This window comes from Homarus americanus, unplaced genomic scaffold (assembly GCF_018991925.1).
Source record: "Homarus americanus isolate GMGI-L3 unplaced genomic scaffold, GMGI_Hamer_2.0 scaffold56910, whole genome shotgun sequence".
In the NCBI taxonomy this organism is placed as follows: domain Eukaryota; kingdom Metazoa; phylum Arthropoda; class Malacostraca; order Decapoda; family Nephropidae; genus Homarus; species Homarus americanus.
In genome coordinates this window covers 910,926-937,609 of record NW_024750825.1, presented here as the reverse complement: position 1 = coordinate 937,609, position 26,684 = coordinate 910,926, and the positions used below count along the sequence as shown (strand labels likewise).

Sequence of the window (26,684 nt, the reverse complement as noted above, 5' to 3'; positions counted from 1 at the left end):
TGAACTGAATGGATATACTCCTTCATTCCTACCACACTTAATATACTCGGCCAGGACAAAAGGTTCACTCGAGAAGCATCAAAAATCATCCCAAAGGAAGTGAAAAAGAGAATTATTGTAAGTTAGTCGAGCTAGGTCTTCCGTAGTTGCCATAACCGACGTGTAGAGAGGATGCCGATGACGTATCATATGAACCGACTGAAGGTGAAATTGTGTAATTATACCATGCAAAGGAGAGGAGGTGAGACACAAATCAAAGTGTATAAAGTGTGGTTTGTGACAATCTAGGGCGAAGGATATTTGTTCCGGGTCGTTAAAAATATTATGTGCGAGAACTTTACGTTACAGATCAATGGAGTAATTAACATTATCAGGTCCAGGAGCTGCTCCCATACTAAGATAAAGGCCTTTAGCTTTAAACTCTAAACTTGGAAACGATAAGTTACTGGACACATTCTATGTTCATAAAGCCTGTTCTCCATTACTTTATTATTGGAATATTTTCTTTTAAAGATATGTGTGAAGTCATTCCCACTGCAGATAATGTAGAAGGTAATTGACAAGTTACTTCAGACAAGAATTAGACGACTGATTATGTATTCATTTATTTGAAGGACAAGAAAGTGAATAATTTTGCATTTACTTGACAAGTTGCGTACTTGTGCTTCCACACACTTTGGATATTAGTAATTAAATAAATACTTTTTAAACACTTTTTCAACTGGTAATATTTCCAAAGCTAAATATCTTTGGAGCTCTTGCATCTAATATTACGAGATTCTAATGAAGTTCTCACTTGTTAGGTTTGAGAAGATACGTGATATCTTTCTCTTTTGATAACTTAGGATTTATCAAATCACCAGAGAACTTGAGAGCTAAGTGTATGTTCTTGGGGATTTAAGAAGGGAGACACTGACTGCTGTAAGGAAAGCTGAAGTTGAATCTTCCCGGGCAGGTAGTGCAGATTGTGTATTTTGTATATTAGAAAAGTGGGGAAAGTTCTCTCTGAAAAGACCCCAATCTGCTCCTTGGACCGGACGACAGAGCTATTTTATCCGAGTAGTTCTAACTGTCGATGTGAGACATACTGTATATAAAACTATCTCGTTCTGTTATCAGGGAATGTCAGGGCGGAGGATGAAGAAAGGTTTCTTGAATTATTAATCATACAGTATTAGTCATAACTTAAATTATTTGTTCCCCGCAAAACTGAACTGAACATAGGGAGATCTATTGCTCTCCTGGTAATCCAAGGGTAGACCAAGAAATATGAGAGGGTGACCATTAGAGGGCTTAAGTGGCACCTCCGGGACTGGATGGAGAGTATCACCCCTACTCTTACCCTTTTAACCCTAGCCAGATACGAGCGGATGGTTGAGCCAGTGGGGCCACACAGGACCTCTCATTTCAGCCATGATCCACCACCAAAGGAAGTATGTTCTTCCTGGAGAGCCTCATCTCCAAGAGTGACTCAACCTCCATATGCAAGGCAATAAGGAGTGTAAGGAGCTCCATGTGCTGCTAGCATATGGGAGGATCTAATAATAGAAGTAAAGTTCATTTCATCAACTTGGCTATAAAGAACACACGCATTAAATTTGTGGGAAACAACAACAAAAAAACAACAAAATGAAAAACGTGGTAATATATACAAAAGAGAAGATAATAAGGATAACAAACACGAGAAGAAATATATAAAATAAACAGTCTTCGTCCTGAACATAAAGCACACGCTTACAGTGAGACCAGATTGGACAGCGTGAAGTTCTTACTTCACAACTGAGAACTGTAAACATTGTTACTAGGCTGTTCGTGACACAGCAGGAGGATCCTAAGACTAGCTCTTGTATACATTATATTAAACATGATAGACATCTGTGAAATGAAATCATCCCATTTAATGTAGATCATAGACATCTGTGAAGATTGTTTTGAATAAAAAAAAATTATTCACTGTCGTGGCAAGATGGTTGTACCGATAACAACTGTAATAGAAAGTTACGCATAAAAGAACTTTTGTACAAGCTGGAGGTGCCCACTTAGGTACAGTACTCGGCAACAACACAGGTTCTTCTTTCAAGGAGACGATAATGGGGTCGAGTTGGAAAAGGAGGTTTCGCGTCCTTTACTGGCGACGAACAAATCATCACCAAATTCACTAGCGTTTGCAACGCTGTGCTCGTTAATCCCCAGAAATGGGCAATTGTACATCATCAACGGCAGAACAATTACGGCAGAATCAGGAAATATTATCTAAGCCATACTAACATATTATTGTTACAGCTCCACACAGCCAGGAAACTTACAGTACCACAATATATAAACATAAATATTAGCCAGTTGGAGAATTTATTTTATCTTGCAGCAAAACAATACCAGCTGTCTCCGTCACTATAACTCAAGACACGGTAGCTAAGTGCGTGAGCGGGTGCGTTCAATGAATTCCTGTTCTTGTTAAGAACAACACATATGTTCTACCCTTCCTAAATTCAAGTTGTTATCATGATGACAATATATTTATGTATTAACAGGCTTTCTTACACCTACCTAATCACACCTGAGTGTTTATTAGGTTACTACAAGTATTATAATCTCGCTGGAAGGCTGTTCATCTGTACCACTTCATAAAGATGGGAATAAATTCAGAATAAAGATATAGAACGTCATTTCAAGACTAACCTTGATACTTATGCTTAAAAAATGAGAAGTACAGTACTAATACAGAGTAAAATTTTGAACTAAAGACTTGCATATTTGAGATTACTTAAGTATCTGTAGAAATGATTCTAATATATGTTAACCTGCTCATTTTATACAAGAAGTAAATAAAAAATGGTAACCCGCTGGGACGAAGAAACGGAGAATAAAAAAAAAAAAAAAAATTATATATATATATATATATATATATATATATATATATATATATATATATATATATATATATATATATATATATATATATATATATATATATATATATATATATATATATATATATATGCATAGATGATATGATGTCAATTCCCCCAAAAAAAAAAATCAGCCCTACCAAAAAGCGAAGCATGGGGAGAATAACCTGACGATGTAAACACATCTGCGGGAGAACAAGAAATATACTCAACAATAAGAGATGACGGAGAGGTAAGCAACGCCTGGGGAGAAAAAGAAGCGATCACGAAGGAGATAACTGTGTTGATGGTTAATTTTTGAAAAGGTTGTTCATCGAAATTATTTATAAAACTATAAGTGAAAATACAGCCTGTCTCCTTGTTCAAACTGGTCACTAACTGTACGCGTTAATGCGATTAAGCTTCAATATACCGTGTTTAAGACAAACAAATGTTAAACGATATTTCTGAGCTGGGAGTCATCAGTCACTTACATCACCAATGCAAAACAATGTTAATGGCCAACTAATCCAAGAAAAATCCAAACTCAGTGAACACATTGTCATAGCACTTGAGAATGCTTAATATGATTATTAAGTATTAGATACTTAAGTTCTTCTAGCAATTAATTTTAATTTAGTTAATAATCTAAAAAGCTCTTGACAGAAGAAAGTGGGATATGGACTAAAATTTATTGTTTGATACGTTACTCTATAACTAGAAGGTGAAATTACTCTAAAATTTCCTATGCCTCAAAATGGCATAATGTGGGACAGGCATTCCACTCTGTTCATATATCTCCCATATTTGACGTGGTATGAGCTATCCCCCCCCCCTCCCCCCGGGTCACCCCAGGTTTTCTTTACTAAAGATATTTCATCGTGTTTTTTTTGCCGAAAATATTAACAAAATCCTTCGGGAAAAAATCCAGCACAGAATTCACTTCCTTTCTTTGTGCTACAAAGTTCAGATTATGTCAACAGTTTATTTGGTTTATATTAGGGAGTGGTTGAGGTGAAGAAGGTAAATAATATACTGCCATTTATGAAACACTCACTCACACACACAGTAAAAGATACTGAAATAAGCTATTGTCATATATTCGGAGTGAGGAATTGAAGAGAAAAAAGACATCAATCGATGGAATGTAACCCTGCCCGCGAACCTTTATCATGACAAGATTAATACCTGACTTACTTTTATTTGATCAGGTAAATCAAGTTAGATCACATTAAGCGTTACAGCTAGGTTTTATTAGGTTAAATTAGGCTAAGCTTGAATAGGTCTTTTCCTCGTTGCGAAAAAAATATAAAACTCAAGAGTATATATCGCGTATGGCGTTAAATTGTACAACCTACACTAGTATCGTTGTACAGGAACATGAACATGCAACTTAAACAAGAAACTAAGATAAAGGAAAGAACTTCTGGTACAGCACCTCTAGGACAATGCTGGCTTTGTCTACAGAGCCAACTGCACAACAATTTCAAACAACATATGTCTGTGTGAAAGTCTATGATGTAACTGTTGTCAACAACCAGTTAGATGCGCTAGGTGAATCTCCCTCCGCTCTTGTCATTTTGGAATTCATATTTCGCCACGGAGTTATTGGGGCTGGGTAGCTAAGGCCAGGTGGCGTTAGCCAAGTTCAAGCAAAGAAGGTTCTCAGTGTGTCAGTTAATTAACATAATATTCAATTAAAAAAAGCTGACTGGCGTAACTAAAAAAGCATAAAAAAGCTGACATAGCCTTAAAAGGAACGAATGATGTATTTCACCCAGATGTAGCCAGCACACGCTCGTCACTGCTGGGTTACCAGCTTCACCCCCCACCTCCACCAACCCCACCCCCACACCTTCGCCCCTCTCATGTGCCGCACTGCCATTTCAGAGTGACACACACACACACACACACACACACACACACACACACACACACACACACACACACACACACACACACACACACACACACACACACACACACACACACACACACACACACACACACACACACACACACACACACACACACACACATCAATATATTTCGATCTCGGTTTATATCCTCTCCACACCTTTCTGCGTCATTTACTAACTTAAACGAATTTGTTACCCCACAACATTCCTTTATGCATCTTTCATATTTCAGTATTCATTCTTTTTTATATACTATATTTCCTCGGCTTGTTAAAGCTTTACTTCACCTTTATATCGTCGCTACTATTAACTAATTCCAGGGAAGCAGCTTTGTCCCGGCCATACCTGCTTTCCCACACCTGTTCTCTTTTTAGTACGACTTTAACAGCACACTCGCACCGGTAAACATCTTGAAAGCATTCCCAGTATTCTTCCTTCCCGGGTATAATAAAATAAAGGGTTGGCAAGAGTCGGCCCTGGCAACACTGTCTTGGGGGGGGGGATGGAAGTGTACGCTTTCATTTATGGTTAGTTTTAGGGAGGGGGGGGCTTTATCCACAACACAACCCGCATGATGGCTACTACCTACTCCACACTAAGACAATGATTTATTTTTATTATTTTTATTGCTTTATTCACATTTTGATTTATATGTTCTTATATTTAGCTATTACTGATCATGTTGTCATTCAAACTTCATTTCTGTTACGGTTGCATCAGCTATTAAATTATTTCTTAATTCTCTCATGTAATCTATTAGGGAGTCCGTTAATTTTGAGGTTAAAACACAACCCATTTTTATTTTTTTAGAGCTTATTAAAGAAATAAAATAGTTAGAGTTTCTAGGCAAAATAACTGAAAAAAAGACTCCGATTGTTTGTTTGTGTTTACTAAATCCTTCTGATATTCTTCCCTCCTCACCTCTCCTCCTTGCCCCGTATATACTACACCGATACATAAATAAACATTCCAACCCACAGTGAGGCTACAACAAAGTCAAAGCCAATAATACTCTATATAGTGGCTTATTCAGCACGTTGAGCTCTAATGATGCATGATAATGATCACACCACACTCGAATGAATCGAAAATTATCTGTTATCTGCCATCTTTTATGTGTTTATTGTTTTCAACTGTTTTACCCCTCATCCTCACTCTACCTGTATAAGTCCCCTATGGTCACCTTTCATCACTCTTCCTATGTGAGCCCCCCTTACTGCCTGTCTTCCATCTACCTGTATGAGTCCCCTTGCTCACCACCTATCTTCACTCTGCCTGCAAGAGCCTCCCATGGTAACCTGTCTCACTCTGCTTGTATGAGTCCCCATGGTCGCCTGTTCGTGCAGGAAATATCGTAAAGACAAAATAAACCCAACCTAACCCAAACGACGAAACACGCGAACTGGAACTCCTTCTCCATGATTAAAAAATAAATAAAAATTCTAAATAAATAAGAATCTTTACAACACATAATTCCTAACCAAGCAGCAGGCTCATACATATATTCGCCACCACAACAAGTCTTACTGTAATATAAATTCAACGAAGCTTCTTGCCCAGGTGGTTCACAACATGAATTTTGAAAAAGATGACTCAAGGTTTTAAAGGAGATCCAACTTGGAGTGAGAGCCTCTATAGTTACCAATTTTGTGTAATTTTTATGGCTTAAATAATGCAACGATAACCTTTGTGTATCGTGTATATATATATATATATATATATACTGTATATATATATATATATATATATATATATATATATATATATATATATATATATATATATATATATATACACGATACACAAAGGTTATCGTTGCATTATTTAAGCCATAAAAAATACACAAAATTGGTAACTATAAAATATTTGGCTATCAACGGTGGCAGGGAGGTTTGGTTACGGACGTGACGACACGTGTAGCTGAAATCTAACACTCGACCCGAACTTTTTTCATTCACAACTGATGTTTTCCTAAAAATTATATATAATTTCATATGGAATTACATTTTTTAAGTGGAATATCTCGATGTATGTCTTAACAAAATAAATAGCGCGGTTGTAACACTTTAATTTCAGAGGCAAAATTTTAAACAATGTAACTCACAGCTACAGACTGGCAGATGACAATGCCACCAAATTATGCCTTTAAAAACCTATGGGTATACTGTGTCACGCTAGGTGCTCTCATTTTCTGCTCTATCCTTTTCCAGCAACACACTCATTCCTTCACTTCTACCCGTGGGTTAAGGCAGTCATATTCTAAGAAATAACTGTCTCTGGAAAGAAAGTAACTTGCCTACTTTCGAGATTGAAACAAACCTTCAAAAGACTGCACATAACTGAGCAATAAATTAACCCCAGATACTCTTGCAGCGACTTAAGTTAACCTTGTAAATGAATTAATTATATATTTTGTCATTTTCTTAACCACAGATTAGTTTTATTCTTTGTGATGATGACAAAGAGATGAACTTTGATTTTATTGTCGCATCTCTTAATTGCACCAATGAATAATGCAACTGTTCACCTTATATATATATATATATATATATATATATATATATATATATATATATATATATATATATATATATATATATATATATATATATATATATATATATATATATATATATATATATATATATATATATATATATATATATATATATATATATATCATTGACAATAAAACAAAAAAAAAGTCCGTCTGCCACAGTCCAATGTGGCTTTATCAACTTTGCATGACTAGATCACAGCAAAACATTTCTTTTGTATTTTTGTAATACATTTATTTGTTACACTAATGTATTCATACATTTGTTTATTGTCTTATTATCTATATATCTATCATCATTATAAATTTTTTAAGCAAGACACTTGCCTCTTTCTCGTTAAACTGTCATTTAACATAGGTTTCAATGAGAGGGTTAGACGAGGTAGTTAAATAACAGGGTTAAACGAAACACGGTTTAATGACAGGGTTAAACGAGTGTTAAATGACAGAGTTAAATGAGAGAGTAAAATGACAGGGTTAAACGAGACAGAGTTAAACGTCAGAGTTAAATGACAGGGTACGGGTAAACATCCCACCTACAACACCACTACTGAAAATTGCCCCGTTTCTATCTTTGTTATTTACGATGACAGTAAATGACTTTGCGTGTGTGTGTGTGTGTGTGTGTGTGTGTGTTTGGTCGCATGACTTTTCACACTAACATCCTCTGACATATAATAAGAAAATTGGCCCTCCGTTATGGACATACTGTTTTCATATAAATTTTATACCCGTGAAGTATGAGGGGCTGGTGCTGCTTTCCGGTTATACTTCACAATTATTATTTTCTACTTCGTTGTATTTTCAGACTTTCTCCCTAGTTGTCATACACGACGAAGTGTTGTCTAAAATTACTGAAAAAAATATAAGTAATATTTATTTAATGCATTTACGATGCGGTTCAGGGTGTTTTTAAAGGACAATTTCAGATGAACCATTCATTTATGAGCTACAGGTCAACATGAAATCCTCACTGCATAAATACCCTCAGGCAAGGCTTGTCTTTATTTAAAGTGAATAAAAATTATCAACGAACAACACAATTATTTATTTATTGTAGTTGTTCCACGTGACGATCAAAATAATTTCATCAAAAGTAATTTCTACCATCAAACGGAAAAGAACAACTAGAACACTGCAAAATCAAACCACCATGAATGTTTAGCGGCAACACACACTACCTTCAGTCTATTCAGAATTAAATCACAGATTCGAGATCAATTTGAGGACGAGTGAGGCTAAACTTCCCACGTTGCGAACCCCATTGTTCATAACAGAATATAAGTGCTGTCACCTCAAGTCTCGCCTTGACACTGAACCGAAAGAGCTACTCCTGGCCCTACTTAAACAGCTCTAGTAAAATTACCCTCGTATGAATCTGCCGTTTTCACTTTGAAAATGGTACTTTACTTTTTCGTAACCATAATGGATTTTTTATGGTGGTCAGTAAGTGGGGTCGACAGGCTAGAATTTTGCTTTGCAGTTGAAACCATTATTTCATGCAATGTGGTTCATACTTCCCTTCCTAAACACAACAAACATATCGTATTATTTCATACCAGATTGAATTAAACGTACTGTAGTACAAGCTTAAGTTAATGTTGCTCAAAAATGTTCATTCAATATTCGCTAAATAGTATTTTCCTTTGCACGTGGAAAGGATTATAAGTCTCCATGTTTCGGTAATCGAAATTTGGGAGTTTTTGAGGAACTTCAATATAAAACTAACTCTAATCGGTAGCTGCGGCTTTGGACAGGCAATCTGACAAAGACTTCAAGTCTTTACCACAAATTCATTTTAATTTTACAACTTGCCTTGCATATCAGCAAACATAACTTTTAGACCGTAGTATCATGTCTTCTAATACAACCAACTCTTCATGCTCACACACATTCACACATTTGTACTGATAAATTTGTATAGTGAAGAGTATTTTCACACACAATACTACTACTACACACATACACAATATATATATATATATATATATATATATATATATATATATATATATATATATATATATATATATATATATATATATATATATATATATATATATATATATATATATATATATATATATATAAAACTCCCGAGATTTTCATAATATTTTTTCCATGTCCACCAGATTACCGAAAGTGCTTCTACGGAGAGTTCACTTGTGCCAACGGGGAGTGTATCCGCCCTGGCTTGGTGTGTGACGGCATCCTCGACTGCATTGACGGCACCGACGAGACTCAGTGCCAACCAGGTCAGTGAGCTGTGCCAAGGGTTACCACGCCAGTATGGTAGATGCCATGTTAGTGGGTGGAGGTAAAGGGTACAACATAAATAGGCGGTATAGGAAGGCGAGATCAATACCGCAGTATATAAAGACACGTCGGGGAAATGAGGAAATTCGAAACGCGGTGATAAAATTTATAACTAAATCCAAAGACATAGGTGTCTTCGGTGACAATAATGTAAAATCGGAAATGAGATAATCACGAAGTCATAGTGGTATTGGCAGCTATACAGAGAGATAAATATTTGTAAGGGGAAAAGTTCCTAGGTGCAATTTTTTTTTATACAAAAATATACTGTTCATGAGGTGCAGTAGCAGAGTGGTTAGTGTTCGTCTATTTTCTAACGTGTCACTGGCTTGCATTCCAGGGCACACATAATTCACGCAACTGTCAATTAGGTACCTAACATTACAACTGGAGGGAGTGAAGGAGGTTGAGTGCACTGCCGGCCATATTCCGGTGTGGAGGATCAGCAAGGGAAACTATAATGGCTACTATGGCGCAAAAAATAACTTTTCTTCCCTACACAGAGGCTGTGTTGTGGTGAAGGTCCCAGGTCAGCAGAATGTGTTGGGGTCGTCATGCTCGGGTATACTCAGCGCGCCACTGGCTCCAGTATTGACTATGTATATATATATGGATGATCAATGTAACGAGCATACAGGAAATGTTGCATGCAGGAAAAGCGTTGGATGTGCTGGAGCCCATCATACTACACAGTGTTGGTGCATATACTTGAGTGTATGTCGGACACAGCTGCGGAAATGCAGTGTGATTGTTGGTTGCACACAATTGAGCTGCCATGTTCCTTCTTCGACGCTAAGAGTTGACTGGCTGAGATCTCCTAAAATATATATTTTATACATCATCCCAGGTTGAACGGCATAGACAATTTATGGACAATGTGCACTGTCTAATGACAACATCAATTTGTGGCCTGAAATTGTTACAGCGATACTTTAGCTGCAACACATCGTCAAATTCAATATGATTAACTGGTATGTTGAGGTTCTGCACGATACCTCGAGTTGACGGAACCGGATATCACCGACGACAGTACTACCCACCTAACTTCAGTAATGTAGATGTAGAATGTTACATGCACAAAACAGTAGAAGGGCTTAATATGCGTTGCGAAAGTGGAACCAAAAATATTGCAATGAATGTGGTACATTTACTGGCTGAATGGCACAGACGAAGAAGTATAAATAAAAATACAGTATTCTAGTATGAACACTATTGGGTCATAAAGGTGTTACGATGGAGATGGTCCTATCGAAGATAACTTGTGAATGCATTAGGGTGTAGCACTTTGATGACCTGGAAAGTGTACGTTGTTTATTGTGGCATATAAACTGTGATATTACTGTACATTTTATACCACATTATTTTTAGCATTATGATAAGTATTGCATTATCACTGCCTCTATCAACATCGCGCTGAGCTGGGCACCCCCGCTCACAGTTTTACGTTAGAGTGTCACATATAAACCAATCACGGGTAGGTAAAGATACGAGTCTGGCATAAATTTATTAATCCGTTACAGGTGACGACCAAACCTGGTCGCTTCTAATGTGTCCTTTACATTAACCTTCCAAGTAAAAGAGAAAATCGGAGGAAACAGAAATAATGCACTGGCAATTAATTTGTAGGGTGAGTAGGAAACAGAGACAAAAATACAAGTACAAGGAGATATAAGTGGAGGAAGTGTCAAACAAAGAGTAGATCAGGGTCTGTTTAGATGGTATGGACATAGTGAAAGAATGAAAAGTGAAATGATTTTAAGAAATGTGTGTATGACAGAGGAGTTGAACGATTCATGGAAGAGTGCAGAACCAGAAGGGGATGGAAGGATGGGATGAAGAACAGTAGAAGTGAAAGGTAATGGCATCCAAGAGGCAGCAATGTGCGTGAATAACTAGAGACTATGAGGTGAAGTTTTAGGGGATTGGAGATTTGACATGCAACTGAGGGAAATGACGATAAAAAAATAATATGAGGACGGTGGAAGACCATAGCCACATGCAGTCAGAGAGAATTCTCCATTTTGATTGTACGCTTCTGTTCTCTTCTTCCAGGTTCCTAAGCCTAACGTCGTGGCGCATATTTACATACACTTAACCTCTTATCATTGAAGCTGGAACTCGTCGGGTCACTAATGGAGAAACGGACGGGATACTACGTAGCTACTGAATATATCTATAAGCTCACAGATAGCTTGTTTGTCTCCCACTTAAAAGGTCAATACCCCATAGTTTGGGAGTAATACCACAAAACTAGGTAGGGGAGGACTGCAACAAGTCTATGGTCATAAAACAAAATAATACCTTTGCGACATTTTATTCATATTTCGTAGATATTATCACATTCCAACCACAACTGTCATGTGTTTATAACTCCGAAACTATGGGGAATTGACACTATGGCCATGAAGACAGCCATATGTATGTCTCAAGAGTACATTACAGGCGTTGCCTGTAACCTATTCTTACAGTAAGATAGATTACATCTATATTCCCTCAAATTCATTTATTCTAGATAATCATAACCAAAATTATTTTAATAGAAATACAATTTGAGTACCCCAAAAAGTTTGATATGTGGGGCCTTCTGCAGCCACAACCAAACCTGATGTCGCGTTAAGTTTGTTCCCTTTGGTCATTCGTACAGACCACATCACTCTTTCTCCTCTGCTGACTTCAGAATCCAGGGAACGCGTGTACTCAGATCTGCACATAATGTTGCAATAACTACACGTCTTAAAACTACGTAACAGCAACTCTTCTATTAAATCAAACTGGTTTTTAATATACCACACTGAAAAGTTTATATCGTGACCTTATCTTAACTGACTTAGCGGACCAGTACCAACCACCTCACCCAATGCCTCCTATCAGGTGTAGCACACACTTATCAGTACTCTGGTCCCCTGCTGCCACTCCCACTCAAGTACAAAGACCCTACATCAAGACCTACAGGCCGATTACTGACTCTGCGGTGCGCCTCTTCGGGCAGTGGATAGTTCACCATCCCTGGACTGAAGTACTTAGCGTGGATGACGTGGAAACCAAATGGAAAAATTATACCAACACCACCACGGAAGCTCACCACCACTTCTTCTCCGAGAAGTCCGTCAGATCTCACCCAGCTGACTTGCCCTGGATCACACCTCGGATCAAAAGACTTATGCAACAGAGAGACAGAGCCTTTCATCTCAATGATCACATCCGCTACAGATCCCTTCGCAACCGAGTCATCCGCGAAATACGCACTGCAAAGAAGTCCCACTACCCAACCAAATTACAACACCTGAAGCAGACCAACATCAGTCAATGGTATGGTAAGCTTAAAGAACTCTGTGGATTAAACAATAAGACACACCCCCTCCCCTTCCTTAGCCATCTCACTAATGTTGACGCAGCTGAGCAATCAAATAACCATTTCGCTACTATATGCCAGACGCTCCCCCGGCTTGACACAACCACTCTCCCTGCTTACCTACCAGCCCCCCTTCCCACTGACTTAGTAGAAGAATTTGAAGTAGCAAAACGTCTGGACAAACTAAAATTAAAACGCTCCACCACCCCCATTGACTTACCAGTGAAACTCTTCAAGGAGTTCTCCCCGGAGCTTGCTAAGCCCTTATGCTCCATCATCAATGCTTCTCTCAGTCAAGCCAGATGCCCAGCTGACTGGAAGACCTCTTATGTATCACCAGTGCCCAAGTCAACCAGCCCACAATCCTTAAATCAGCTACGACCTATTGCAATCACCCCAATACCCAGCCTAATCTGTGAAAGTTTTGTGTTCGACTGGGCTTTTGCTGATATTGCAGGAGTCGTAGACCCTCAGCAATTTGGCAATATGAAAACTTCCTCCACCACTCACTGTCTTTTCAGCTTTCTCGATTACATATACCGCCATTTCGAGAAACGAAAAACGACTGTAGCTGTCGCCTTTATTGATTTCACCAAAGCATTCGACCTAGTCGACCACAATATAATCATCAACAAAGCTATTAACCTCGGGCTTCGGAGAAGTCTTATACCATGGCTTACAGACTTCCTCAGTGACCGACGCCAAGCTGTACGCTTCCGAGGGGCTGTCTCCACCTTTCAGTCACTCACCCTGGCGTCCCCCAAGGCACCAAGATGGGACCACTCTGCTTCCTTATGCTTATCAATGATGCCCTAAGAGAAACCCGCTCGCTGGAAATATGTCGACTACTCCACCATTGGGATTAGCGTCAACAATTCTGCTCCCGACTATACCGCCCTTCAGGATTTATTGAACAGTCTCCAAAACTGGGCCACCAACAACCACGTCACCATCAACCATACCAAGACCATGGTTATGCACATCAACCTCTCCTCCGACATTGTCCCACCCCCTTCCATTAATTTAGGTCCGAACACACTCCAGGTTGTAGATTCCACGAAGCTCCTCGGCGTCACCATAGACAACAAACTAAATTGGAAACCACACGTCAGTGAAGTTGTCAAATCCTCCAGTTTCCGTCTCCACCTCCTCCACCGACTCAAGTCCCTCGGAGTTCCTGCACCCGAGCTCCTCAGTGTTTACTCAACATTCATACTTCCCAAGCTCACCTATGCCTCCCCTACATAGTCTTCCTCCCTAAATGGCACACAACGTAAACACCTAGAAAAAAGTGAAAAAGAGGGCATGCAAGATTATTCTCTCCCTTCCTACTCCACATATCAAGAAGCGCTCAACACACTTACCCTTTCGCCTCTCACTGACCATCACCACGACCTCATCTGCAAATTTGGTAAGAAGCTTCTGCACCATCCTCGACACCGGCTCCTACTACCACCTGAGATCCCTAGCCCGAGAATTGCTGTTCGACACCACAACCTCATCCAGCCCATACGTGCACGAACTGATCGCTATAAGAACAGCCCAGTCCCAACCATTGTAAAAATTATCAATAACTTGTAATAAACCAGTGTATTCACTCCCAGTAAATACTACTTCTTGCACTGTCACTATGCTGAAATGCCCTGTAGTTTGAACTTTTCCCCATCTAGTTATTATATATCTTATTTATATCACTTATGTTATTTGTATATTATTTGTAATTCGAAACCCATTCCCCAATTATGAAACTGTATATTTTCAGCCTTCTGGCTGCCAAGCTCTTTCAATAAACCGTTAATTATTATTATTATTATTATTACACCATTGTTAGTGTAACAGTGACTCATATCTATCTTGCAGATGACTTCGCGGTGTGCGGCTCCGGGCGGCGGGTACACAGATTCTACTGGTGTGATGGCTGGGCTGACTGTAATGACAACCACGCAGACGAGCTTAACTGTGAGTATACCTTATCTATACATAGTGTCTACATTTCCTCCTGACTAGCTTAGTCTGCGGTCCAATTTCCGGGTAGTTTACCTGGTAACAGGCATTATTTCGGTTTGTATGCCAACTTAACCACAACAGCATAGTTGGAAAATAATTATGAAGATATCCACAAATCTACCCTGGATGTTTTTTTTTGTTTTATGGTAACAAGTTTAAAAATTGTAAGCCTCAGATATAAACACTTATATTGCTAAGTGAAGGCATATTGCTTTTTGTAACACGCCTCTCACTCCCCTGAGTCAACATATCTGTCGGTAGGTATGAGCCACACAAACATATTTTTCATGTGTAGTACTTTTGTTCTAACATCTTTGAAGCGTTCCCAGTAGCTGAGTCAATTAGTTATAAACGTTCCTGTTCCATTTTTTCTTTAAATTTCGGCAATTTTAAAAGGTTCTTAAAAACAAAGAAATATTACTCCTGGGAGAGGTAGGTGATCGAGCTAAACAATACAAATTACCCACAAAAGTAAATACGATAATACTGATATATTAAAAAAATAATTATACTTAATCAATCACCTCAGCCAGAAAACCAAAACTGTACTGACTCAACCCATAGGCACCATGCCAAGCCCTACTCACACTTGTACACCTACGGCTGCTCATCTAAGCCACCATGAGCCTTTTATATGGTTCTCCTCTCTGTGACGAAAATATTCACCATGCATAGTTGACAAATGACTACAGGACATGACCATACAGTTATTGGGGTAAATTCCACTAGATTGGTAGGATCTCTTACATGCCAACACATCATTCGCAGACAATCCAAGTACCAACACAATATCCTCACACAATACTGATGGCTATACAGTACTACCAACTATACTAGTTGCCAACACAACACGTCCAACTAATGCAGGTACGAACAGAGCACTTCCAATACCCCCCACAATATTGATGAAACATACCGCTCCCACACATTAATATACCAACAGTGCTACACACTTCCTGTGTCATACCACTCCCACATAGTGAAGGTGTTAGCAGTGCTACACAAAGCTTGTTCTAACACAACACAGTGCTACCTGATGTCTGTACCAACACATCATTCTCATGAGTAAATATTGCAAAATTGCCACTCAAGGGTTTCACCAATAAAACAAACCCCGAGAATACTGAGAGTAACACAGTAAATTATTGTTTCCGTTGAACAAATGAGATATTTCCCTATCATTATTATTCACAACCCTGTAAGAGACCGCTATTGCTGTTGCTGCGATTTTTATTTTAGCTGTTTGACCCTTTTTTTTTTTTACAAAATTTTGTGTTGATGACAAAATAGTGGTATAAAGCATTTTTCTAAAAAAAATAAATGAAAATATTTGTTTGTATTGAAATTATCAAATTAGTTTTTACTCTTCCTGTTTTTCTCGCATGCTATGTTTTGAAGTGAAAATTCCTCGCGGGAAGGGCACCCAAGGATCAAAGTTAATTATTATGTTGCCTTCGAAAATATTGAGGTTAAAATTTGAGGAAAATAACCAACATTGAGGCACCTGCTTGAAATCAATCTCGTATAGTAACCAACTGTTAATGCAACTTTCGAAGCAGAATATATATATATATATATATATATATATATATATATATATATATATATATATATATATATATATATATATATATATATATATATATATATATATATATATATATATATATATATATATATTACACCCACCCGTAATCAAAAAAAAAACATCGTAACGGGCACTGACATCACAGAAACAGCTGTGCATATCTTGTCTCTGTGCTACGTCTGCAGTACTTACTGTTTACTGACTAGTCTTCGAGAAGTCAACCTCATTATTGTAATTTCCATCAGGACTCCACACTAACCCATGCGCAGCCGCTTCCATTAATTAGCTTGAGTGTCTGAAGCTAACATGAAGTGTCAAGATTCCACCCAAGAGGTAATCTGACCCTACTTTTGACAACCCTCTAGCAAGGGATCCTGATAAGCTTATAAACTTCCCAATTCCACATAGTCCATTAGTTACTTCCTTTTCCAAAACCTCCCCGGAAAATACGAGCCAAGATCCAAGTTGTGCAATCCTGCTGAGGTAACGAGAAGGCTTTGAAGAGCATATTGGATACAAACCTAGTAACCTCTAACTTCAGAATGACGGAAAACACACATGAAAATAGTCAGCAATTCTGAAAAAAAATGTAAACCATCTTCTTACTTCCATCAAAAATTAAAACCACTTAGACTTCGAATAAGATCTTATAGTCAAGGAATCAAAACTGTCTCAAACTCATCCTAACCAAAAGAAATAAAAGGCTAGAGAGAAGATTGTATTTTTCAACTGGATCATCTGGTCGCTTACAGAGTCTATCTTTAGAGGTCTGGTCCAGTATACAACTTGCTGAACACAACTAACTCAAACACAAATAAGAGAAAATCAAGATGATTAGACGGTCCCTTGTGGATATGGGGTTTCAAGACAACCTGCACTGATAATCATCCTTCACAACAGGTGTGAAAAAAAAACTGTCTCGATTAGGAAGTACCAGGGTTATGAAACAAAAGATCCCAGCTATAGCAGACTGCGAATGTCCTCCCTCCCTACAGCCACGAGGCATATCAATAAAAAGTGAAATTTATCTACGTGTTATTAGTGTGTTCATAATATTCATTAATTCTATTCTTGTATGTAAAAATAATTAATGCTATATATGTAAAAAAAAAAATTACATCAGCGAAAGCAAGATACCTCAACAAGTCTGGGGTGTAAGGCCTGAGACCAGTGTGAGAGTCTTAAACACTGGGAGATGGTGCACATGATATATTCGCTCATAATAAACGATCCAGACCAATATCAACAGACTAACATATCCCCTAAATACTTTATTTAAACTCTGAAATATAACAAAGAAGAACACCTAAATATCCCATCGAAATAAATTAATGCATCCAGACCCGCTAACTCTCTAAAATAGAAATGCCTTACTTCTATTCCACGGCTCACTAGAAAATTCTCTATTCATTTCAGGCATGACCTCGAAATTTAAAAAGACGAAACCGTCAACAGACAAACTGGATTACTCACAGTGAAACTTAATAATACCTTGACAGAGAGCGGGTGGTGCCGCACGGCTTCCAAAGAAACCTAAATTAACACTTTGGATATGATATACATGTAAATTATATTTCACTATTAATGAACAATGAGAACTGTGTGATTTGGCTAAATCCCCTAACAAAAATGTTTAGATACATAGAGGCAACTACGGAGCAGGTGAAATGCGGAGTAAGTGCTGGAAATACCTACACAATGGAAGTCACTCGTGCGTATGGCACTGTTTGTGTGACGTCACTCGTGCGTATGGCACTGTGTGTGGCGTCACTCTTGCGTATGGCACTGTATGACGTCACTCGTGCGTATGACACGCGTCAGTGTGACATCTCCAAATGTGTGATATCAGCGATCGTGGGACGTCACCATGAGTAGTAGCTGATACTAAGCGTTACTGCATACAATTATCGAGCAAGACGGATCACGCTCGTTGTTCTGGCAGTCATGGACATGGAAGGGAATGAGTCAAAAATGAGACACTGTCGCGTCACACCCACCCCGCCAAGGCAGCGTGAGATAAACCTGTCTCCCGAGAAGAGAAGGAACCACCAGACGGAGGGATTGAGGGGCAATTATGTGAGCAATACCAACAGACGCAGCAGATGTTCGATCACATGACAGCGATGATGCAGAACGTCACCGAAGGTATGAATCGACTACAAAGTAAGGGCAGCACAGAACTAGGTGATAGCAAAGCCACCCTCCAAAAGGAGGACCTCAAAAGAATAACTCAGGAACCCATAGCCACTGAGACACCAGCTGATGCAGCACCATGCTTCACAAACGGCTCGGTGGACCAAAACATCATAGAACCGGGGCGGCCTTCTACACCCAAGGTCAGACTCTCCTATGGAGACTTTCTAATGATTGCTCCACCCTACAAACAGAGTTAGTAGCAATCTCAAAGCCCCAAACAAACCACATTCATCACTTTCTCCTTCGCCTTGGAGAAGGATCAGTAGGAGTAAGAAAGAACCGATCCATCATTATCCCCAAGGTCATTGTTGTTGAGAATATACAGTCTTCTCTGAGAGTTTTCGGTCGAAGACACCCAAGACGTCACCATGTGGGAACACCTCCGAGGTACTGCACTACGCCAAGCACCAAAAAGAGTGGATCTCCTGATAGGTCTGGATGTACCACAAGTATTAGTGCCGTTAGAAGTAAGGACCGGGAAGGACAGAGAGCCGTTTGCAACATGCACCCTACTGGGCTGGACTATAAATGGACCGCTCGGATTGGTGAGTCGTGATTATGCCGTGATCAACCACTTTGTCAGAATGGCAACATTAAATTCGGAGGCAAATCTGGAAAAAAAACAAGTCAGGAACTTCTGGGAATGCGACTCCGCCTGCAGTAACGATGATCCCGTCCCTGTCGAAGACAAGAGAGTCCTGATGCAGTGGTCAACGTCAATTACTCAAGTGGACGGAGACTACAAACTTCCCATCCCGTTTCACCATGAAGAACCGGAACTCCCAGACAATAAGAAGCTTACCGAACAGCGATTGGCGGGACTGAGAAAATGCATCCTAAAGAACCCAGGGCTCTCTCAGAAGTATCAAGAAGAGATGTGACGTCTAGTCGACGAGGGACATGCTGAGCGAGTCCCACGTTAAGAACTCAGTGTTGCACCCGGGAAGACCTGGTATCTCCCACACCACCCGGTGTTGTATCCCAACAAGCCAGAAAAGATGAGAATTTGATTGTGCAGCCGAATATGAGTCGATGTCATTAAACAGCCAGGTGATGCAAGGGCCAGACCTTAACAACAATTTGATGGGAGTCCTTATCAGATTCAGACAAGGAAAGGTGGCACTCATGGCTGATATCGAGGCAATGTTCCACTAAGTGCGAGTAGTACCCGAACATCAAGACGTCTTACGATTCTTATGGTGGACGGACGAACAGCTGCCAGGGGCCCCCACCACTTACCGAATGACAGTGCATCTCTTTGGAGGTACTGTATGTGTAGCCCTTTCATGTGCCGGGTATGCGCTACAACGAACATTGCAAGATTACAGGGAAAGTCTCCATGATGGCATAAAGAAAGCGAATCGTAACTACGTTGACGATCTGCTTGTCTCAGTAGATTCGCCGGGGAAGGCAACGTTAATTACCCATTGACTGAGACAGCTGATAAAGAAGGGCGGATTCAGACTTACAAAGTGGGTCTGTAATCACAAGAAGTCCTCAAGGCAATTCCACAGACAGAGAAAGCCGTGGGAGTAAAGGAAGTAATTTGAAAGATGACAGGCTCCCCACTGAACGAGCGCTGGGAATCTTGTGGGACCTGGAACAGGATTAACTAGCGGTTCGGGTCCAGATCCCTAAGAAACAGGTGAGGAAACAAGGCCTTCTGAGTATGGTCAGCTCCATATATGACCCACTGGGACTCATCGCTCCGAGCGTCACAAGAGCCAAAATTATATTCCAAAATGAATGTAGACGAGGTGTTGGGTGGGATGAACGAATGGCTCAACAGAACAGGGTGGCTTGGCGAAGATGGCTAGATGAACTTCGTCATATATCACAGGTACACGTTCCACGGTGCTACCCACCCGAGGATGCAAATCCAGTGGCTGCCGTGCAACTACACCACTTCTACGACGCCTCCCAACAAGCGTATGGAGCTGTATCGTATCTGAGGACCACGTGTGAAGATGGAACCCACCATATCTCCTTCGTATGTGGCAAGGCCAAGCTAGCCCCTCTGAAACAGCAGACCATACCTCGACTCGAGCTCTACGCGGCAGTACTGGCTGCCAAGGCAGGCAAACAACTACGACGAGAACTTGAATTACAAATAGACAAATCAGTGTTCCGGACAGACAGTACGGCAGTCCTTCAGTACATACGAAACACAGAAAGACGCTTCCATTCCTTCGTGGCCAGTCGAGTGGCAACGATACACGAGGACTCCAATGCAGAGCAATGGCACCACGTGAAGTCGGCACTGAACCCAGCCGACGACGCTAGTCGTGGACTACATGGAGCAGAGCTCAACGAGGAGGGCAGGTGGATTCGGAAGCCTGTTTTCCTCTTGTTGGAAGAAGACAGTTGGCCAAAGAGTCCAATGAGGATTCGAGACCTTACAGACGGAGACCCAGAGGTGAAGAAGGAAACCAAGGTGCTGACGACGAACGCTGACCAGGGGGAAGGTATCCTCGATAAGCTATGGGCCAGGTACTCCTCGTGGCATCGACTTCTGAATAGCGTAGCGTGGATTAGAAGGTTTATAGAATGGCGGCTTGGGAAGCGAAAGAACAAACATCACCGAAAACATCGACTCAAGGTCAGCAAATTGGAAGATGCGAAGTTAGACGTCTTAAGATTTATGTAAAGGAAAGGATTCTCTCGAGAACTCGGAATGTTACAACAGGGACAACCCGTGGGAGGTAGCGACGTGAGTCGACTGGAACCTCATCTAGACACGCACGGTTTGATCAGAGTCGGCGGCCGACTGAAACATGCCGCTCTCCCCCAGACCAGAAGAATCCCATACTGTTGCCGAGGGACAACAAGATCACGGGGCTCATTATGAGAGAGGTACACTCGACTAGAGCTGGACACTCAGGACGAAAACACACTCTTGCCATAACACGTGGGACATACTGGATACCTAAGTGCCGCAAATTACTCGACCACACAATACGGACGTGTGTGACTTGTCGGAGAAGCAAGTGGAGGCCTACCCACCAACGCCAAGCCGACCTGCCAGAAAATGGAAGCATGCCCAATTCATCGCAGAAATATTTTGGAAGATGTGGGTAAAGAAATATCTTCCGACACTACGTCAGTGACAAAGATTCTTCAAAACTCGCCGTAATCTCCACGCTGGGGATATCGTGATCATCTCTGGACAACCCTTCCCCAGGAGTCAGTGGATGCTAGAGAGAGTACTGGAGGCATTACCGAGAGCAGATGGCCCGGTGCGAAGTGTTAAAGTGAAGACAGAGGACTCAGTGTTAATATGCCCAGCGACGAGACTCTGCCTGTTGGAAGGGGTCGGAGAGTGAATCTAATGGTAGGCCGTAATTTCGTGCGAAACCCGACAGGGGGAGTGTTATCGCCACGCAAAAATTGTTCGCGCCGGCCACATGTTAAGTGAAGATACTGTTTACAACTCAGAATAGTTTACTAAGCGAGATGGAGCTGGTAGCAGCTGTGTGACTGTCTGAGGGACAGTCTATCGCCATCTACTGTAAAGGCAACATCTTGATTCTCGCCCACAACAGTTTCTTGCAGGACATTATATTTGTTCTCGTTGGTCTAACCCTAGACCCCAAAACGTGAGTGTGATTGTGAACTGTTGAATCCTCTGAGAACTCTAAATAACTTTAATAATTGTAATTATGTACTGCATATTGATCGTATTATTCAAACTGTGTCCTGATGTACCAGCAGTTGTTAATGTGAATTGTATTCAACAGGTTTTGACCGAATTATACTCATAGCGTCAACGACAAGGGTCTTATTGTCCTGCACAAACCAAAATCGCTCCTATGAGCGATTACAATTATTGTTATTATTATCGTTGTTATTAATATTATTATTATTATATTTGATTCAATCATACTTCCAGGAGCATATTGTTACAAATGTATTTCCTTAATCCAAAGACTGTTCAATCATGCTCCTTAACACAAACATTTGATCTACATTCTTCCTTTAATTATTTAAGATAAAACCATTACTTTATTATTACTTTGAGAAACATTCTCTTAAGACATTGTGAATGTTTGTTTTTATAAACCCTAAGTAGAATTGTTTTCCTAAATTTCACCCTTAGCTTGTTTATACAACCCCTTCACAGTGGGTTACTTAACCATTCGACACACAATGAATAAAACAAAAGGGCAGAATTTATAGATAGGCTGAGAGACTGATCTACTGAATCTCATTTCTGTAGCGCTAATGAAAAAAACATAAAACAAAGCTGTTGATTGGTACAAAAAATATTGGAAGACCTTATTGTTCTCCTCCCTATTTGAACTGCATACCGATGAGTTTACGATACTTCTGGCTGGCTAGACGGCTGTGTCTGTATAATGGCAGTGGTATAATGTGTGATGATACTATTAGTGAACATTTGTATTTTGTTATTGGTGGCATATTTAGATATAACAACACGGCAGAGAAAATACAGAGGGTTCTTAAATATCAAGCTGTGTATGGATCAACTAAATTAATTTAAGTTCGTGAGGGACGCCGAAAAAACAGATCATCCTACAACTCGTTCTCGTGAGATCAACAAACCCAAATCTGATTAACAAATTCCCCGGTGTGTGTTAGTGCATAGGAATTAATAGGCCTTTAACGTGCCACACTCTCGAATATGGTATCACCGTTATGAAGAGGGATATTTTTTTATTATTATTTTGTTTTTGTTTTTACGGGGAATAGCCCACCCGGGCATAGGTCATCGACCCACAACGAGGCCTAGGGGGCGAAAAAATAAGAGTAAAAAGAAATTAAAAATATAAAAGAAAAAGATTATATTAATCTACACCACGAAGATGCCGGAAAACCGGCTTTTTAAAGTGAGACACATTGTATGAGTATGGAAACACGGAAGAAGGCAGAGAATTCCACAGTTTGGCTGTGTGAGGAAAGAAGGGTGTACTATAACGGGTGATTCTACAGTAGTGTGACCGACAGTCACCGAGATACGGTGGGCACCGCGTGCAAGACGAGAGTTAGGAGCCCACGGCCTTGCCGGCGGTACACAGGATGCCAAATCCACCGAACATTGCCCGTTAAAGTACCTGTAACAGAGAGAGAATGAAGCAACATTGCGGCGAAGAGAATGGGAATGAAGATTATCAACTAAAGGAGAGTCAATAAGACGAAATGCCTTTGATTCCACCCTATCTAACAGTTGGACAGAAGAAGAGCCACCCCAGATATGAGAGCAGTACTCCAAATTAGGACAAACGAATCCCTTATAAACTTGAAGCAACTGCTCAGGAGTGAAATAGCTACGGCATCTGTTAAGCATTCCTAGCTTTCGAGATGCAGCTTTAGCAATACTGTGAATGTGTGGCTTCCATAGCATATTATAGGAAATGGTGAGACCTAGCATATCTATTTTAGAACTTGTCAGAACGATTGCGTCCTGAAATATGACTGGTGGAAGATCATCTAATTTGGAAAGTGTAATTGGTAAATACTGAGTTTTATTACTATTGAATTTAACCAAGTTTCTACCTCCCTATTCGGAAATGCTGCACAGATCTGCATTGGTAGATGAAATGATATCAGCTCTAGAAACAGATCAAATTTGAGAATTAGGGGGAAGGGAAAAATGTGAAGAAGAGTGAAGAGTAGAATCATCAGCATAAGAATGGATAGAATTAGTCGTAGTGTGAAGTAAATCATTGATAAAAAGAAAGAAGAGAGTAGCTGAAAGAACAGAACCCTTTGGGACACCACTATTGGTAAAGAGCGAGAGGTCGATCCCTGCCATGGATCGGTTATCAAGGAAGCTAGAAATTTGAGAACAAAGTGGGGGAGAGAAACCATAAGAGGGAAGTTTCGAAAGCAAAGACTTGTTCCATACCCTATCAGATGCTTTGGAGATGTCGAGGGCCATGACGAAAGTTTCCCCATAATCCCCAAGAGAGGTTGACTAAAGAAGGGTGTAGTAGGAGAGCAGATTACCAGTAGATCTCGCCTAGCGAAAGTCATACTAGTGATCCGACAAAAGAGAAAAGCGTTCAAGGTGACAGAGAAAATGAGAGTTTAAGAAAGGTTTCGAAAAACTTGGAGAGGGATTAAGTTAGGGCAGTGGGACGATAGTTAGAGAGATTAGAATGGTCACCCTTCTATGGGATGGGCTGAATCAAGGCAGGCTTCCAAGAAGAAGGAAAAGTTTGGGTTTTGAGGCAAAGGCGAAAGAGGCGAATTAGCACAGGGAATATAATTTCAACACACTCCCTCAGAACACGAAGGAGGTATTCCGTCCGGTCCATACGCCTTGCTCACATCCAACCTAGATAACACACCAGCAACCCTACGAGTGGAGATTATAGGCAAGTGCATAATTTCAGTAGGAGGAGCAGGAGTAGAAGGGATAGAACTGGAATCGTCTTAGGTGGAGTTAGAGGAGAACAAGGTGCCAAAGATATTGGCTTTATCAGGGGGAGAGTTGGCTATAGCGTTATCAGGTCAGAAGGGAGGAAGAAAAGAAGGAGTGCAGAAGTTATTACAGATGTTTTTGGTTAAGGACCAGAAGGATTGACTAGAAGAGTTAGTCAGGACAGCGACCTTTCTTTTTATAAAATTCCGCTTGGCCCAACGGGTAATAGGATGAGATAATTTCATAACTTGATACCCCCTATCTCTCTCCCTACATGCAAGAGAACAGGAGTGATCAAACCATGATTGTAAGGTTTTAGTAAAAGATGGGATAAATACACTCATACCACCCTGTATAACCCCAGCAATGCTGTCAGCACATACCGAAGCGTCCCGAGTGGAAAAGCAGCATTCATCCCAAGGAAAAATAATTCTCGCAAGGATTGCCAGTTTGCGCTCCGATAATGCCATAGTTGGCAGTGTGATTTAATAAAAATAATATTGTGATCAGAAGACCCAAGGGGGGCAGAAATTGAGTATGAACAGTGTGAGGGGTTAGAGGTAAAACAAAGATCAAGATTGTTAGTAAATTGATTGTGTCGATCAGGAACACGTGTAGGGTGTTTAATTGCTTGTCCCAGATCATTAAGTCAGGGAAAAGAGAGTGCCTCGGCTCCACCTGGGTCATCCCTTGCAGAGCCAAACCACTTTCTGTGATGTACATTGGAATCCCTTCGGTAGAGGATCTCGGTGTTGGGGTGTGTGGATAGCAACGACTCATGGCAAGAAGTGAAATAGTCAAAGAGTTCCAAATAGTTTGTATTGATGGGTTGAGCTAATATAGTTAGTAAGGGGGCTCGTTTTTAACTATGCACACACCGAATTTTACATTATCAATAGCACCCTATTTCAGTATTTGATAATGTTGCTTATTATAATTTATGGGATTTTTGTTTTTTTATTCGGAGGATTAGACGTCATTCGAGAGCAAAAGACTAACTGTATTTTAGTATAGCGTGTTAACTCCGCACAAAGGTCTACACTATTAAAAAACATTACAGTAGTTGATGCAGATACTTGCTAATATTGGAATTAAAATATATATTACATAATAATATTACATAATTAACTTTATTGACAGGTGTAACAAGTATTTGGAAATGCATTTTAAGGGGTACTGGTGAATAAATTTACATATCATCCTTGGCAGTTAACAGACATGTGGAGCAGGGATTGGGATTTTAATATATATTTCCTTAGGGTTTCTTTGTATTACATTGAGCCTTTTTCTCTTTCTCACTCTGACGTAGATGGTTCACGACACATCACCCCTACCACCTAACCACACCACCTAACCACACCACCAACACCTAACCTCACCACCTAACCACACCACCAACACCTAACCTCACCACCAACACCTAACCTCACCACCTAACCACACCACCAACACCTAACCTCACCACCATCACCTCAC

General features: G+C 40.1%; 1 protein-coding gene across 1 annotated transcript in view; it reads left to right on the top strand.

The window, feature by feature from the left end:
* Window positions 1-26,684, top strand: part of LOC121854215 (G-protein coupled receptor GRL101-like) — a 121,192-nt gene that overhangs the window by 57,054 nt on the left and 37,454 nt on the right. Inside the window, exons 5-6 of the mRNA XM_042348722.1 lie at window positions 9,497-9,619; window positions 14,893-14,991. Coding sequence (XP_042204656.1) covers window positions 9,497-9,619; window positions 14,893-14,991 — 222 coding nt within the window. The remainder of the gene's footprint in view (window positions 1-9,496; window positions 9,620-14,892; window positions 14,992-26,684) is intronic.